Below are 18,212 nucleotides of genomic sequence, written 5' to 3'. Positions count from 1 at the left end.
CAAAATCTTACAATCTTACAATCTTACAATCTGCCAGACAATCGGCATTGCTTTTCATGGTCAACATATTTCCTCAACATATTGACATGTCCCTTTTCATTTTATTTTAATTAGGTAGTCTGTGTCACTGAGTTGGTGCGCAGTGATGCAACTTCATGTGGACCAGAGAAACAAGCTTGAAGACTAGAACTAACAACAGGCAGGAGAACTAGAACATGTTCTCCAGGCTAAAAATAGTGACTGAGAGTTTTCTTGTCATATTTTTCATTAATTTTAAACTGGGCATTAGAGAGGGAACTATGTGCAAGCTCACAAGTGGTATATAACCTCTCCCTAAATGAATGTACATAATCCCTTGTGTGGTTCCATGAATGGCAAAACGACAACAACGACAGACTCTCATCCCACCCTGAATTAGACTCAGCCCAAAATATCTGCAGCATGGATTTCAAAATCTTTTGGAATCTCTCCAGCGTTCCCCGGCTTCATGGGTGATAGGCACTCGACACCTTATCCTTAATAGCCGCCTCTGGGATGACTTGAGCAAAAACCCTAGACATGAAATTTGATCCCTGGTCAGTTTTAATGTGTTTGACAAGACAAATGTGGAGAAACATGTAACCAGTACTTTTACCACCGCTTTCGCCCTGAACAAGTGCAGTGGGATGACATGTGGCAGCACACATTATGGTGAGTTCGTGCTGATGACCGACAATAGCAACATCAGTTTTCAATCCTGGCCAGAAAAAAATAGCAGAGCACCCTGTTACAAGTTTTCCTAATTCCTAAGTGGCCAGGCAGATGGTGATTACAGGCAAGGCTTTAAACTTGTAGACGGTCTTTTGGCATCACAACCTGAGTGACCACATCATATTCCATTCCAGTCACTGAAAACCACTTATACAGCAAAACACAAGGGTCAAAAAGGTAAGACACAGGTTTGCTTCTGGGGAGCAGACAGGCAGATAAAAGTATTATCAGATTGCTGAGATTTATTAAGCTGCTATCAGATAAAATGAAACAATTATTTTGTTTCTTAATTTCCGGAGAAGGGCTAACAGGAGTATCAGGCTCCTTCAACAACGTGTCTGAAATATCCACCACATCACCAAGCTGCCGAGCCTGGGCAAGAGTAGCTGCACATGATGGAAAAACAGAGGACTCACTGAGCCCAGAGGGGGCATGAACACATATATCAGAAGGAGAATTTTCAGTGACTCAGGCGTGGCAGGAAACAGCTTTCTCCCAGCCAAATTGTTTCCAAAAATAAGATCAACACCAGCAACTGGCAGCTGTCCCCTTAGGAGAGCTATTCATCTTACTGACTAATAGGTTTTATTTGGATTTCCCTCTGCCAGAATGCCAACAGCCCAGAATGCACAAACATGACACCAAGAATAATTAAAAATACAAAACCAGGGAATCCAAAATCATGCCCAAACTCAAATCCCAGGGTCCAAGACCCAGGGTTTTTAAGTGGGACTAGATAGCCTAAGGTTGTTGGAAAGTGCTATGAACCTATGACAGACCCCATTTAGGGCACACAGAGTTCTAAAAATAACTGCTCTTGGCATAAACACAGTCTTTACTGTCTATTTGACAGCTTTTCCTTCGGTCTTGTTTCAAGAACAGGATGTATTGCTGCAGTGGTTCTACATGAAGGTATTATTAACCTATTTTAACAGCAGAGGATATGCTATTTTTTTCACTAAAGACCAAATTCTATTGTCTGCCTTACCTTTAATAGTTTTCATCTGATTTAGTGCTCAGTACATTTGTACATTTTTAAATTATTTCACATTACTAAGTAAAGGAATGCAAACTGGTTGCCTTAAAAAGTGTTAATGATCAACTGCTTCAGAAATCCATCCATCCAGATAAAAAAATAGGTCCATTCTCCTAAAACAGTCACATATATACAGCTATATATAATAAAGATAAAGGTACAAAGACATTTTAAACTACAATGATATGTATATTTCATTTCTATCCTTTCTACAATGTAAATGTTTGCATTTAAAAATGTTTACATTCAATGTAACATGAGTATGATCAGCATTAACCTATTCATCTAATATTTGATAAAATCTAAAAATCCAATGCAACTTTGTAACTTTGTTCCTGATGTTGCTATCATTTGGTGTAGCTACAGCTATCACTACTGCTTTCTTCCTTCGCTTGTCTAATACTCCTATGTCCTATTGGTTAGCCATCACCAGTTTGTTTGTCTGTATCTGGAACTTCTAAAGCATCTTAGCTCAGTCATTCTCAACCACCCTAGGGGCTGTATCCCATTTTGACCTTGGAACTTCCAGCCCATTCTTGGCGCAGATTATGCCAGCGACTTGTTTATGGCGTTCCATGCATGCCCTGCCTGCTAGCATCTTGCACCTTGCTGTTATGTGCTGGATTGTCTCAGGGGCATCGTTGCACATCCTGCACCTGGGATCTTGCCCAGTGTGGCAGAACCAAGCCTCTATCAATGTTGTGCTTTGAGCTTGTTCCTACACTCAAAAAAATGAAACGTTGACTTTAATTAAAATTATTTTGTCAACAGGTTCCATGAAATTGCATTGTGTTAGTTTAAAGCAAAAATCTTTAGTTCATCTAATTTTAAAAAACTTCTTAAGATTAACAAGAGATATTTAAGACTACCTAAATCAAGTTATGTTGTATGAACATAGATGATATATTTACAGGTTAGATAGTTTAGATTAGTTACTTCAACACATTTCTTATTTGTGGCAGTAAAATGTTAAATTTAAGTTAGATTAATTCAAATATTATATTTTCAGCCACCTTGTGGTTTACTAATTAGTTTTACATAAATCTCTTTTGTCAACAGATTCCACACAAATGAATTAAGTACATCCAACTTATTTTTTTAAATTTCTTTTATTGCCAACACATTCAGTGAGCATTTGTGTAAACCCAGTCCAAAACAAAACACGACAGCTCATTAGGGTTAGTAACTAACAGTATGTAGACCGATGCAACATCAAGACTTTAAATTAAATGTCTGTATCTGCCAGAAATAGAAGAAAAAAAACCATTGAAGACCACATAACATGTTGATAAGATGACACTTGAGTTATGCACATGTGATGCTAGTAAGGTCTGTGGAGTGTTTTTTCTTTTAGTGTCTAAAATGGATAGCAAAGTTGCTATTTGCAATGATTGCTTAGGGTCAGTCCAGTAACACAACGCCAATGAAGTGCTTTCCTTTAACAATGCAAAGTGAAGTGTCCACCTCAACAGCCACAATTAAAAAAATTAATGTAATAATAATAATAATAATAATAATAATAATAATAAATAGTCCACTGATATTAGCACTCAAAGAAAATTATATCACCATCCCAAATAAAACTTTAATAAAACATGTCAGCATTATTGTCTAACAATAAAACAGCTTGTCAGCGTTCAGTTTTTTTTTTTTTGCAACAGCACAGCAGTAACCATTTAACACTTGCCACTGTCAACGTTTATTTTACCAGTGTTTGGGCAAAAAGCTTGAGTTGTAAACATTTTAACATGGAAACAAGTGTTCGTCTTTAAAAGTCCGCAAAATATACATTCATCCTGCATTCCTAACTTACCCTTATTCTTAGTATGTATTGCAATTACCTTTACAATGCACACAATGTAGCACAAACAGAATATGAACATATTTCCACCTCATAACAACATGCCTTGAACGCTAATATACACACCACCCTTCAACATTTCTGGTGCAGTATCATCTCTCAATTAAATCCTTTGAATCTCAATTAAATCCCCCCCCCCCCCCCCAAGAGTAAAATCTCTCAAATTGTAGTAGTTTACTAAATTTTCTAAATTTCTCTTAAATGTAATTTTCCCTTTATCTGTCATTTTCAACAAATTCCCATTTTATTCCCATTCAGCCTCTAAAAAACTTCTGTCCATCTGACAGAACATTCATCATCCAAATTAAGGGTTGGCTTATTCATTCAATTTATTCTTGAGCATCTGTACCTTGGTCAAGAGTCTGCTGACATACAGATGAAGGAAGAGCTTCTGAAGTACTTCAAAGAAAGCTTTCAGTCTTGAGGTTAACTGAGATTCAGTGCATATATCCCACCCATTAAGAGTGCACATGCAGAGGCCAGGTCTTCCAGGTCATGCAGAACACCCGAGATGGTTATACCCACATCGGCTGGAGGAGTGCTGGCATCAACTCTTTCGATGGTGAAGATAGCTGAATCTGAAGATGAATTTCATGCCTCAGGCCTTTGAACTGCAACCTTTACAATGGTTCAGATCTGGAGAAGAAATAACAGGGGTATGGGATGGGTCACTAAAGAAAACTTAACTTATAAAACAGTTTTGTTTTTAAAGTATAACAGTTCACATACCACATACAAGCTCAGCAGTATAGGAGGGAGCAGGTAAAGGCCCGGACCTGAAATTTATAAAGTAAAACAAGAAATCCATTACTTAATTTCAAGAAGCAAATTATTGATTGAATTACAACTAAATAAAATACTACTCAGAAGAAAAGCAAGAGATTGACACTGCCATGTGCTAACTTTCTATAGAAGCAATTATCACCAGGTCTGTCGACCTCCATTGTCTGTCCACTCATGTGTCGTGAATAATTTTATTTAAAAAATTAAGTGTGTAATTTAACAAACTGTAATTTATAACTATGTTGATATGTATAACTCTGCTAGGAAACATGCTGTATTTACAGACCATTTTTACATAATACAGATTACTGATAGAGCATAACAATGGTGTCACAGTGGCTTTCACCCTTGGCTTTTTGGATTTTAAATGTCACTTTATGCTATCCTTGCTATCCTATTCGATATTTATGACTCTCGGATTACAGTAAAGGAATCCCAAGAAAGCAAATGAAAAAATAACCCCTTGAAAAAATAACCCCATGAACCCCTGTAGCTAGTCCCTTAATAAAACAAAAAACAATAAAAAATGTTTCTTACACAGTCCACAAAATAAGCATGTCCAGGACCCAGTAAAACTAATGTAGAACAAGCGCACGCAAACGATATAATATGTCTTGTAAGACAAACGCAAAATATAACCATGCTCTACATGTAGATACTACACAACATAGTCAAAGAAAAAAGTGGTCTTACCTCTCAAAGAAACAGCAGCTTGGCGCCAAAACAACGTTTTCAAGTTAAATTTGAAGTCTTGCGCATGAGCAGGCACAAGCCGTGAAACCTTGTTGTTCTTCGCGGTTTTATTACAACTGTTTTTGCATTACTGCCACCTTGTGGATATACAAAGTATATTGATCCTAATTGACTTAACTTAAATGTTATGCCATCAAGTAACACATTAGTATTATGTACGTTGAATAATAGACACAATTACGTAGACTTGTAATAAAGTAATATGAAAATAAATAATTAATATACACTGAACAATCCCCCTCATTCATTTTTTGAGTGTGTGCTTCATGGTTTGTGCCTCTTTGCTGTGTTTTAGTCTAGCTTTGTCAAGCCACTTGTAGGATTTCTCTGTATCAGCCACTTTCTCCCTGTCCTCTCATGATGGGTCCTCTTGCTTCTCTTCTTTCTTGGGTTTCTGCTGTATTTACTAATCCTGTAATCAGTTATGGACTTCTTCCGGATGTATTGATGTATCTTTGTTGTTTCATGCTGGATAGTTCAGACAGTCACTAGTCCTCGGCAACCTTCCTTCCACTTAGCATATAGTCTAAGGGTACTGGTGGATCTGAAGGGTAACCCTTGAGCTTCCTTGTCTTGATTACATGTGGTGTCTATTCCCTACTTTGGTCAGCCTATTATTCCAGCAGGGTATCTGACAGTCGGCAGGGCGTAAGTGTTGATTGCCCAGATCATATTCTTCCCATTCAGCTGACTCCTCAGGACTTGCCCTGTTCTCTGCAGGTATTTGGTGACTTCAGCTTTCCAAGCAGCCTCTTTGTGGTTTTCTATTTTCCTGTAGGATTTGCAGGTACTTGTAGCTGACCTCAGTATCTGAAATGTTGCCTTCAGGTAGTGCAATCCTCTCAGTTCTGACTACCTTCCCTATTTTTGACTTCCGATGTCATTGCTATAAATTCTGGTGGTATGGATCAGTGAGTTAATGTCTTGTTCACTCCTGGCATACAGTTTGATGTCATTCAGGTAGAGGAGGTGGCTAACAACTGTGTTGTAACTTTATTGCAGTCTATTTGATTTGATAACAGCATTTTTAGGTTATTTTGTAAGTGATCTATTGCCAGTTAATTATGGATTTCAATTTCTACCAAAAAGAGCATTTTATGCATATTATCATTAGAAAACTGCATTTCCCAGAATCCTTTGCAGCAGAGATGGAATGTACTCAGGTTTAGCTAGAAAATGAAAAGTTTTTGGGAAGCCATTATATATCTTGCTCTGATGTCAGGTTTTTGTGTTGTACCCCCTTTTTTTGAAGTCTCATATGAAGACTATTGTTCCTGGCCATTTTCTTGGCTAAGTGCATTTGCTACAACAGACTCCACCATTCCATACTTGGTATCCGTAGCCAGTCTTGGTAATGATCTGGCTGAGTTTGTTCGCCACTTCCCAATCCTCCTGATGAAGGCCCTTCCTGTGATCTCGTACAGTTCAAGGCATTACAGGATCCATGTGTGAGGCATTGAGTCATAGGCTTTGTTGTAGTTTACTCATGCAGTGCGCAGGTTGGCCAGTCTGGTCTCACAGTCTCAAGTGACTGCCCTGTCTACACTTGTACTGTATTGACTCTGTGTTTAATCATTACAAGACAAAAAAATTAGATTAGATACAACCTCCTCTTTTTGGAATCTGTACATGCTCAATTCCAATATAAGTAAGACAAGACAATTCACATGCTTAAAATGGATGGAACCTGGACTTTTCTGCTCATGATTTCCGATACCATACTTATCCATACCCATAGAAAAAAGTGCTTGTGTTAATAGGTGAATGAGGCAAGTTCTGTAAAGCTTTGAGTGCTCCGGTGCTTTGGAGTAAAAGAAGCATGTTTCACTTCGCATTACCTCAGTAAGACGATGTGAAAATTAACAAATATCATCTTAGGTTGACTTAAATGTGCTTTGTTCCCCTTTTGTTAAAACACGGAAAAACACATCACACAAAAATACTGCGAAAGGAAACGGTTGCCTTATATGCATAAAGTGTATAAACTCAAAACGCACATCTCACTTAAAAATTAAGATGCCCAAATGTAAACAAATCAACTTGTTAGAGTCCTAAATGATCACCTTTAAAGTGCTAATAACATCATGTACAGTGAGACAAGCATGGAGAACAGCACTGACTGGGAGAGGAACAGACAACATACTCGGTTCAATTCAACATGTACGACTTTAAGAATGCACAACGCACTCTTTACTGTAACATAAGTAATACCACACAAATTCATTATTACCATTTGCATAATGTGCTTCTTCTACAATAAATAATTTCAACTTGTTCTAGAATATATTTCACCTTCACAACCTGTAATGAAATTGTTGACATAATTTTTTATTAAATACTTTTTAATTCAATCTAATTAATAACAACTTCTGTTGTTGCTGGATGTGGTAATAATCTCCCCTGTGGTATCAAAAATGGTATTAAGTATCAAGTATTTTCCTAAGCATTGGCATGAAGTTTGAATATCTAGTAATGTGACAACCTTAGTCCTTTAAGATGCAGCTATAAAAGATTAGAAGTATTTTAGATGTTAGGAGGTGTATCACTGCATAAATGGATTGGTTTTTATATAGTGCTTTTCTACTCCACCTGAGTACTTTATACAATTTGCCTCATTCAGCCATTCATGCACTTTTTTCTATGCAAGATTTATACTCTGATGGATGCACCAGAGAACAACTTGTAGTTATTTTCTTGGCCAAAGACATTTGGTATGCAGACTGGAGCATGCAGGGATTGAACTACCAACCACTAACCTTCTAATAAGGTAGATGACCTGCTCTGCCTCCTGAGACACCACATAGCAGTGGGAGGCCTCACATTACAAGGGTGCACAGTCTCGTCACATCTGATTTGTAGAACTGAACAATAAACACAAACGTTTTTCCTTTCGCTCCCTACATTTTAATATAAATATCTACTTTCTACTCCTTACATTTTCAAAACAGGCTCACTACTTCTTACTGACCAGTTGGTATAGAAGAGAATAACTCCCCCCAAAATGCAGCATTTATGTCATGAGAACTACCCTGAGCAGTAATGACAAGAAAAATGATATCCTAGTCATTATACAAGAAGGAAAAAAACAATTTAAATTGGAAAAACAACTGGAAAAATCAATTTGTCATCAACATGATTACAATTAGCAGTAATCAAGTAACTTGAACAAATACTTGTTTGTACAAAAGATGTACAAAAATAAACAACCACACAATTTCTAGGATGTTATGTGTTTTTAACGGGATACTTTATTTTCAGATGTCATGGTTTTCTTCGTATATGTCCCCTAAGGCTGAAGTATGATTTTCTGATTGTTAATTAGAAAGAAAATACAAAAGTTGAAGTAGAAGAGACAAGTTTCTCTGAAGAGATGGTGAATAGACAGATTTTACAGAATGAACATTACAAACATTTAATCTCTCTAATATTGTATCTGACAGAACTTCTTTTAAAGCAGCACAACTGTGTGTATGTGTTGTTCTGAGTTTACAACCGGACTTCTCCCCCCTCTGAGAGAGACAGTGGTCTTTTCCTTCCTGCATGTGTTCCAAGAGCCAAAGAGGTGCTTTTTGGACGCTACCACTACGACTGGTTTAAAGGAGGCTTAAAAGGATTATTGCACTCCAGCTTTAAATATTATGCATGTCTTTTGTATTATTTATTACGTTTTGTATTGAAACCTCAGTTTTAAACTGACATACATTGCAACACTTGTGTTACAATGAGATTAATGCAGATATAATTATAATGGTTATGTCAGCACTAGAGTTGACCCACTTCTAGTGCTGACATAAGCTGTGCTATCTGTTTTCAAACCCTTAATGCAATTTGTATGACTCCACAGATGTTGCAACTGTGCAACTATGTTTTCAGGATGAACACACAAACAAGTCATACAGCTCCATAAATGCACCAACACTTACCCGTGTGCACATATGCAGAGTCAGGAGTTAGCATGAAGCTTTAATATCAGGAGCTGTCATAAGTAGGTCATGGATGGAGCAGAGTGAGAAGCTACAGATTCACGTTCCTTCTGCAGCTTAATTTGGTTCTGCTTTGTTTATGTAGGCCAGTTTACAACAATAGTAGCCTTAGGCAAGCCTTGTCTCTATGCTTGTATGTGTTTCATTAGTAAACATATGACTGCAATGTCACAGAGCACATGAAATGAGGTTCAGTTTTGGTTCAGTCATTTAGTCCCTACGATACTGTGTAGGATTTTGTTTTTGATATCTCAGGCCAGTTGTGTTTCTTTTTACCTCCTGCTCTCCTGCTGAGGGGAATCTTGGATGAATTTGTTTTTGTTCTTTTGTCTCTTGCAGGAAATCCTTCCCATCACAGCATGCTACTCTGGCATCCTTTGCTGCTGTCTATGTTTCGGTGAGTGATGTTTTGAGCTCGTGCAAACGGTAATCCCCAATGTTACAGCAGAAGTCCCTCACAACTTCTTAGGATGCCGTTGTCTATTTGACTTAACAAAAAAACTTCAATTCAACTTATTCTTAAATTTTTTATCAGTTACATAACAAACAACTCAACCTTCTGTGAACCAAATAGGCTTTCTTTTCAGTTAAAATGTAAAATGTAGTGAGTTTTTCACAGTCAGTCATCCAGGTTATCGTAGTAGGAGCTTGAAAAGAAAAGGATCTGGACAAAGAGTAACCTTGGTCCTTTAGATGCAGATGGACAGTCGAGTCCATCTCGACGGGACAAGACTCAGCTGTCCATCTAAAGGACAAAGGTCACTCTTTTGAGGACGCCAGTGTTCACATTTTGGACAGAGAAGACCAATGATTTGAAAGAAGGGTGAAAGAAGCCATCTATGTCCACTGTGAGCAACCATCTTTGAACAGAGGCGGTGGTTTACGACACCAACTGTCTGCCATCTCAATTTTGAGATCCTTCCCCCCGCTCACATCCTAGAGCATTTGACCTCAGGAAATCACATGATGGGGTGGGGCTAGGTTTCACAATGAGCTCACCCAAAGCCATGGCTGATTGTGACCTACACCCGTTTTCACACCTTGGCTCATGTGATTAGGGAGAGGATCATTAGGGGGTCCATGACCCTCGTGGGGGGAAAATCTGGGACTCTTTACACCAGTTGCTCCTAGAACTGAAGAAGCTTCTCGGATGAAACATCTTCAAGGAAACTTAAAGAAGTCCAGACACTTTTCTTTCCGAGCTCCTTAGACTCCTCATGGAAGATGCTTTGAGCAGCTAAAGTGAAAATTGTTGTATTTAGACATAGGAAAAATGCACTTATATTGGTGAATGAGACATATTGTACAAAGTGCTGAAATTGTTCAAAATCAATTGTATCAGCTTCAGCTCATTCCTTAGCTGTGCACTCCATAAATTTGTTTTTATTGTTTGGGGGAAATGGTAGTATTTTGAGACAGACCCACAGTATGCTTCCTCCCTAAGCGTATATGACAAAAACCAATAAGCTTAAGGCTATAAATAAAATCAGTATTGTATTTGCCGTATGTTGCAGATGTATTTCAACAGCACTCTGACGGACTCATCCAAGCTACTTAAGCCCCTGCTCGTCTTTTCTTTTATTATGAGTGCCATCATTTGTGGCTTGACCAGGATTATTCAATACAAGAACCATGCAATGGACGTCTACCTGGGCTTTCTACTCGGAGGTGCTGTTGCTGTCTACCTGGTATGGAATTAGATGTTGTTTTTGCCACTATGGGTACAGATGTTCTCATCATAATAAAAGTTTATGTTTGGAGACACATGTGTTGGCTGCTTTTAAGTTTTCAACCAACTTAATTTAAATCAAGGTTAGATATTTTATCAGGTATGTATGAGATTCAGTTGGATTCAAATTGAGTTAGACAGTCACCAAAGTCAGTGGGATTTTTTCTCACATCAAAGCACTCGATCAAATAGTCTCATGAAAGACTGGGGCTACCAATGTAGTATAAAGCATTGAACCGACTAAATTGTTCACAGTGTTATGGGTGGGATTAAGGGACCTGAATCCACCCAGTTCAACAATAGACCCATCCTGAAGGCCCATGAGAAGTGTTTTCTGTTTTTCCTTAATTTATACACACACTTGAAATTGCTTGTAATAAAAAGGGTAGTATTGCTGTGGTTACAAGGCCCTGCCCAAAGTACACTAGCCTATCCCAAATCAGAATCCAGGTATCAAGCATGAAATCATATATATTAGGTTTTAAGTAAAAGAACCTAGAAGTGTTTCTCTGTTTCTCTGTTGCCAGGGATTGTATGCAGTTGGAAATTTTCAGTCTAGTGAGGAGACCAGCAGCAGTCCTCCTGCACTTGTGCACTGCCCACCTTGCTCCTTGCCACATATTAGCCAGGAAGCCGTCCTCAACCACCTGCAAATGAAAGCTAGCATATCTGGGGAGCCTACCATCCCCATCTCCCATTCTGAGGGTCTGCTTCATCGAGGTCTTCAGCAGCAGAGGCCCGATGGAAGCCTGAAGCGCTCTAGTGCAGATGTGGAAGTGATATCCCCACACAGCCCCCACAGCAAAGATGCCATAATGACCTTTAGTCACACTCTCCCTCGGGTCCACACCCCACAGGCTATGGCAGCATATGAAGAGGCAGCTAGGCGCCATGCTGCCACCCTCCACCATGCCTCCATGGACTCTAGCCGCTCAAAGCAGCTTTTGTCTCAATGGAAAAGTAAGAACAACACTCATAAGTGTTCTCTTCAGGTCCCAGATTCATTCTCCTCGTCTGTAGACTCGTCATCAGGGCCGCCCTCCCAGCATCCACACCATCATGGCAGCATGGAACTCCGATCAAGCTCTGAGCCATCTGCTATGGGTCTGAATGGTGGTTTTGATGCCCATGCATATATGTCCAAACTGGCCACAGGTGCTAGTACCACTTTACCCAGTAACTGTAGTGGTATCACTGGAGGAGCTAGGATAAACATGCAGCCTCGACCTGGGTCTTCTCAACTGGTCCACATACCAGAGGAAGGTCATGAAAGTTATGCCATCTCTGACAGGACACTGGGAGGAGGAGGAGGAAATGAGGGGATGTCAACAATAAACAGCACTATCCAGGCTACCTGGCAAAGAGCTGCAGAGAAGACTGCAACCTGCAGGACTAATGAAAATGGGCAGAATCTCCAACCTCGAATCATGCAAGTGATTGCTATGTCTAAACAGCAAGGACTTCTACAGACCCATTCCAAAAGCTTAGATGAAAGCAGCATGGCGTGCAACAGCACTGGGAGTTTCCAAGGCACTGCTCACTACAGGGCACTTACTGATCAAGACCCCACCAACACCACAGGGCCCAGCTCATTGGGCAGCACATCAGGCAGTATTTCAGGGAGCACTGGTGCAATTGTCAGAGTAGAAGCACACCCCGAAATCAGCAGACCAGTGATCCAAGCTCCATCTACAGATGGAAGTGGAACATGGAGGTGGCGATCCCTGGATCACGGCACTGGAGCCGGTGGAGGTACTGAGACGAGTGGTGTAGGGGGAGTATCAAGTGGGTGTTTGAGGCAGTCTTTTGAGCTCAATGATCTGAACAGAGACTCAGAAAGCTCTGACTCAATACGTGAAGGATCTATTGACAGAAAGCGTGCCAATCACATTGTTACTACCACCGCCACCATTAGCACCCCACCCATAATTACAGTTCACACGCAGAAAACTGGGCAGTCAGAGCAGAGGGTTCAACCACAGGGCCTCTCTACTATAAGGGTAACTCCAGGTGATGGAAGCACTTCTGGGTCTGGAGGAGGTGGTGGCAGTGGCGAAGGTGGAGAGAGTGCTTCAGAAACCCCTTCAGTCACCTCGAGTCGAGAGTCCACACTACAAAGAAAAGTCAATAACATCATCCTGATTCCAGAGAGAGCCAACAGCCCAGATAATGCTCGGAATATTTTCTACAAGGGAACATCTATTACTCCTGTTTACAAGGACTAAAATAATAAAAACTGAGCACTGCTGAGATGCAACGATATTTTTAAGGAATCCCCAAATTTACAACCTGCCAATGTCTATATGATAATAAAATAAAAGAAAGGGTTTTAGTCAGCATGATTTTTGTAAGTGTTTACACTAAAGCACAACCTTTTAAGTGTTGTAGAAATCACTGTGTACTTTTGTGGTCACTCCCTATTGTAATGTAGATGCTCTGCCAGTGGAACCTTTTTTATAGTGTTTTGGATAAAAACATCCACAAAAAAGTAGCACAGAAACAATGAAAGTGTAGCAGACTACTAAAAATACTTGTATCATAGCCGTAAAACCAATGTTTCGTTCTCTGAACTGTAAATACTGTGTATGGTGCTACACCCCCAAAAACGGTACACGTACTACATGACATAATGTAAAATCCCAATAGATGCAAAATGTAATATTTCATAAAGCGTTAAAGAATGACATGTGAAAGAGAGAACTTTTATATTCTGTCTCTTTTCTGTACAAATTCCACATATTCAACAAAACACTGTTTAAACCATAAGTGTGCTTAGCATTCCTTCTGTAGCTATGACGTCAAATATGCTGTGACTTGCACTGAAATAAGTGTTTACTGTACAACGTATATCGTTAACCCCGATTTTGTCTTTATATCCTCTACCTATATTTGGACCTCCACGTGGGTCCCAGATCTAAGCACAACAAGGCAGCAAACTGGTGAAATCTTCTTCTTTATACTGAGAGGTAATTAGTAAATTTTTAAAAGGCAGTGCAATTAACCTTAAGTCTCCTTCCCTACGTGGCAGGTTGATTTAAATTATCTTTGTAGCTTTTAGTGGAACACTTTTTGTTCACAATAAAGAAACAGAATATTCAGCACCTAGAGTTTGGATATAAAAACCATGTCTACAGTCCCTAAATTGCTCACCCATTTCAGCAGGTGGCCCACATGTTAAAAGGCTACAGCACAGGCCTGGGTTTGAATCTGCTCCAGGTTCCTGCATGTCGTGTCCCTTCTCTCGACCTGCTTTCCTGTCCACTTTCTCCATAATCTCCCAGCAAAACAAGGGGAAACCTATGCATTTTCAGACACAGATCTATAGCAGTGTAAAAGCATGTGTTGCACCATAATTTTGATGTCACGTACCCTTTGTTAAAATTTGAATTGTAACTTCTGAGGTTATTTTGCATTTAACACATCTAAAAGTAATTTTAATTACAGTCTCGTTACCAGATAGAGACACCTTACAAATCTGGTCTTTAAGTGATGACGTGATGAACCCTGCTTCTGGGCCCAAACTACTCTGAATTTATTAAGGCTGTTGTGTTTTTAACATGTTTTAATGCTTTCTATCTTGTTCTATTTAATCTCAACAAGCCCTTAAAAACAGTCAGTGATCACTCTCAATTTTTATTACCGCTAATCATTTTAAAGCTCAGTTTTTAAACCCTTAGGATGTAACTACAGCCCATGCAGCAGTATATTAATGACTAACCTCGTATTGTGGATGGATTATCTCAGTTGTTCTCCTGACTGAAGTTTGGTCCGTTTACAGCATCCTGCCATGCGATTGCATTTGTCCCTGACCATCAGGAACCTTTATGGAAAAAAATTAGCGTTCATCCTCCAGCTTCACTGTGTTTATGCTATGCTAACGTAGCTATGTAGCTAGTGATCACGTAGCACATCATTATATACTAGCTAGCCCAACTTCAGTAACAATGTTCCCTCTTAGCTGCGCACGTGCCCAATTGCGCACTGCTGGCACGGTCTCTGCGCACAGAAAATCTGTGTTGCACAGAAAAAAAAATCTAACCTGAATTGAAATTAAAATTAAAATTAAAACTTTAACGATTCTGTTTTGCAGTGTTAGTCAGTAAGTGACTGGCTGCTCCTGTATGGGCAGTGTTGGGGAGTAACGGAATACATGTACCGCCGTTACGTATTTAAAATACAAAATATGAGTAACTGTATTCCGTTACAGTTACCGTTTAAAAAGGTGGTATTTAGAATACAGTTACTTTGTTGAAATAAATGGATTACACGGCGGTACTTCCCTGTTTCATATTGTGGCGGGTCAGGACTGTTTGGGTTTTGTTTGACAGCTACGTTCTGTTGTTCCAGGCAGCGTTACGGTTGCCATGGTTACAGGGTGACGCTCTCTCTGTGACTGTGTGTTTCCTGGGTGAGAGAGGCCTTTTTGTTGTTGTTGTTGTGCTAAGCTAATAGGCAGAATGCTACAGGTATAGCTCTAAAGAATGTAGCATCATGGGCAGTGTAGTCCGTGCTGCAGGGAGAATGGACTGCCGTACACGTTATGTGTCTGTGAGCGAGGGAGGGAGAAAAAGGAAAAGTACGAGCTGTCATCGAGCAGAAACGGGAGCTGGAAGCATGTAAATATAATAATAACCACTGCAGCCAAGAAGAGTGCCTGACGAGCCCAGTTGTAAGTAAGCTATTAAGACTCGACTGTACACCGTGTTCGTGTTTTCCTCCGAAACAATAAGTTCTGTTGGAGCAGCCTTTCAACGCCTCTCTCTGTCTCAAACTTGACCCAGACAACAAAGTAAAGCTATTTTTCGGCTACGAGCCCGACAGGGAACACGGCATATTAGCCAGAGGTCCCTTTACTACGGTTCGGAGCCGCGGACCTTCAGTAACAGTAATAAATCACAGCAATAGTACATTCATGTAGTTGTAAACAGCATGATAATATATTAAGTAATCCAAAGTATTCAGAATACGTTACTCTCATTGAGTAACGTAACAGAATACGTTACAGAATACATTTTGGGGCATGTATTCTGTAATCTGTAATGGAATACATTTTAAAAGTAACCTTCCCAACACTGTGTAATTGTTTAGAACGATGCCACCTTATCCCATAGTCCAGCCAATGATGCGATTCACATTCGTATATACGCAGCTACTCAACGTGGCTGACAGGCTATGACAGCGTCCTTATATGCAGACACCGGTGTTTTAGCAAAGCGGCTGATGTGGAGTGAAGCCACGTTAATGACAACGTGTACAACCATTGGAGATGTGAGCAGGACAGACGGAACAAGTGACGGGAAAAGTGTGGACTTTATACCAGTTTTTAAATTGTGTTGATCGGCCACGTAAAACCAGAGTTATGATAAAATATCTGCAATGTTTGTTTTTCTTCCTGAATACTGTCGTTGTTTATATTTACTGCGGGAAGAAACGGGAAAAACAGCGTTTTATAAGGAAAACGCCCGAAAGCCTGTGAGCAAAAACAACAAAAGCAAAAGTCTAACATAAATGTAAATGCTGTGCTTTGATTATTTTAATAAACCATGTAACTTGGATGGATTCGATGCTGGCGTGACCACAGTGCACACGTCTGCTGTTGCTCACAAGGGACGCTCAGGGAGTTTGTGTGTTCGCTCAGACACGTGAAAACTTAGAGGGAACATTGTTCAGTAACCCTACAAACGTCACTGCTGTTTAGTTTTCTGTCTTCATTTATGTTGGAAGTGATAGCAGAGCTGTACGTTTGAATTGTTTCAGAAATCTCTCAGTCAGAACATGGTATGTCATGTTTAGGTGGAAGCTAGCGAGCTAACTTCCTGCTAACTTCTAGCTCTGTTAAATTTAATAAATCCTGTTTTCATGGATGCCTGGATGTTAAACTTAATTGTTACACCTGGTAAAGCAGCAACGCTGATGATTTTATTAAAGATGAAAGAATTTAAACAGTTTTTAACTCTCAGTGATGCCGCAGTGTTAGTTTGACTTTGGGGCCTGAAGCAGAGTTTGGGCCCAGGCACGGTTAAGACTTAAAGACTGGATTATATTGGAGAAACAAAGAAACACACAAAGTAAAAGTTGTATGTACTTTATGTTATGAATGCTCGATCCACATAAGAGCAGATATAGATGAATAAAATGGGTGACAATCTGTGTTTTGCTAAATGACAATCACTTTTGAAGATGTTTTTTTTTCCTGGTACCGGACTAGTGATATTTTTTTTTTGTAAATATTGGTGACCAACAACTGGAATATTTACTATGAAAGCATGGAACGTTTCAAGTTAGTCACATTAGATATACAACAGTACACACACACACACACACACACACACACACACAACAAAAATACAAAGAAAATTGAATAAAAATGTCAAATTTATAGAGCCCCCACAGGATGTCATTCAGGATGTCAGGATGGCATTCACTTGTAGCATTGCCCAACAGCCCAACATATGTATATATATATATATATATATATATATATATATATATATATATATATATAAAACCCTCATTTACAGGTGCTATGTGTAACAAATTTCAAAGAAAATTGTAATACCTCAGTATAATTATCACGATTAAATAAAAAAATGTGATTTTACATGACTAAGCGTGTAAAATGTGTGGACCAATCTTTCCACGAATGCAACTGCAGCATCATGTTCGCTGCAAATTTATTTTGTGCCATTGAGCAATTTATTTCTATCAAAACTAATCCAGGTACTTTTCTTTAATACTCTATACTGTGTAGGAGCCAGTGTATGCACATTCTCTCAATAATTGTATTTCATGGTGATTCTGAAATCTCTCCCATTATCACGGTTATTGTGACTGTTGATTAAAGACAAACAGAGATCTGCTTAGAAGTTTCCACTTTGGTGGACATTCTACCATCTGCTTCAGGGATTACCACCATGACAGGCACCAATTATCTATTATCCTTACAGCTGTCTCAGCAAATGAGATGCAGAACATGGTCTGCATAATCTTGGTGTTCCAGCTTCCCTTGGAATACTGTTCTGTTCTGTGGGAGTTGAAGATCTACCGGACTGGGGCCTTTGTTGGTATTGGCCTTGTTTTTTTTCCTGTCACAGCAGTCAACTGAATCGCTCTTAATCTGGCCCCTCACCCAGGACCCGGGATTTTGTTCCCCTACCACAGGGAACAAAATCCCAGCGACACTGGGATCACTGTGACATACCTATACCATGGTAAGGTTGCTGTTCGTGGAGGGGCATTTCTATCTTTGCTATCACTGTTTGTATGTTACCATTGTACAACCATGGTACGTTCTGGACAGGTTACCAGTCTGTGATG

At 39.4% G+C, this 18,212-nt stretch overlaps 1 protein-coding gene across 1 annotated transcript in view; it reads left to right on the top strand.

Moving 5' to 3' along the window:
• Window positions 1-17,228, top strand: part of plppr4b (phospholipid phosphatase related 4b) — a 57,216-nt gene extending 39,988 nt beyond the window's left edge. Inside the window, exons 5-7 of the mRNA XM_085172666.1 lie at window positions 9,506-9,563; window positions 10,681-10,854; window positions 11,423-17,228. Of these exons, the coding sequence (XP_085028792.1) occupies window positions 9,506-9,563; window positions 10,681-10,854; window positions 11,423-13,120 (1,930 nt within the window). The 3' untranslated portion in view covers window positions 13,121-17,228. The remainder of the gene's footprint in view (window positions 1-9,505; window positions 9,564-10,680; window positions 10,855-11,422) is intronic.
• Window positions 17,229-18,212: the final 984 nt, after the last annotated feature.

The sequence above is a fragment of the Neolamprologus multifasciatus genome, chromosome 9 (assembly GCF_963576455.1).
Source record: "Neolamprologus multifasciatus chromosome 9, fNeoMul1.2, whole genome shotgun sequence".
NCBI lineage: Eukaryota > Metazoa > Chordata > Actinopteri > Cichliformes > Cichlidae > Neolamprologus > Neolamprologus multifasciatus.
Note: the sequence above shows the minus strand (reverse complement) of the source record. Positions and strands in the feature narration are given on the sequence as shown.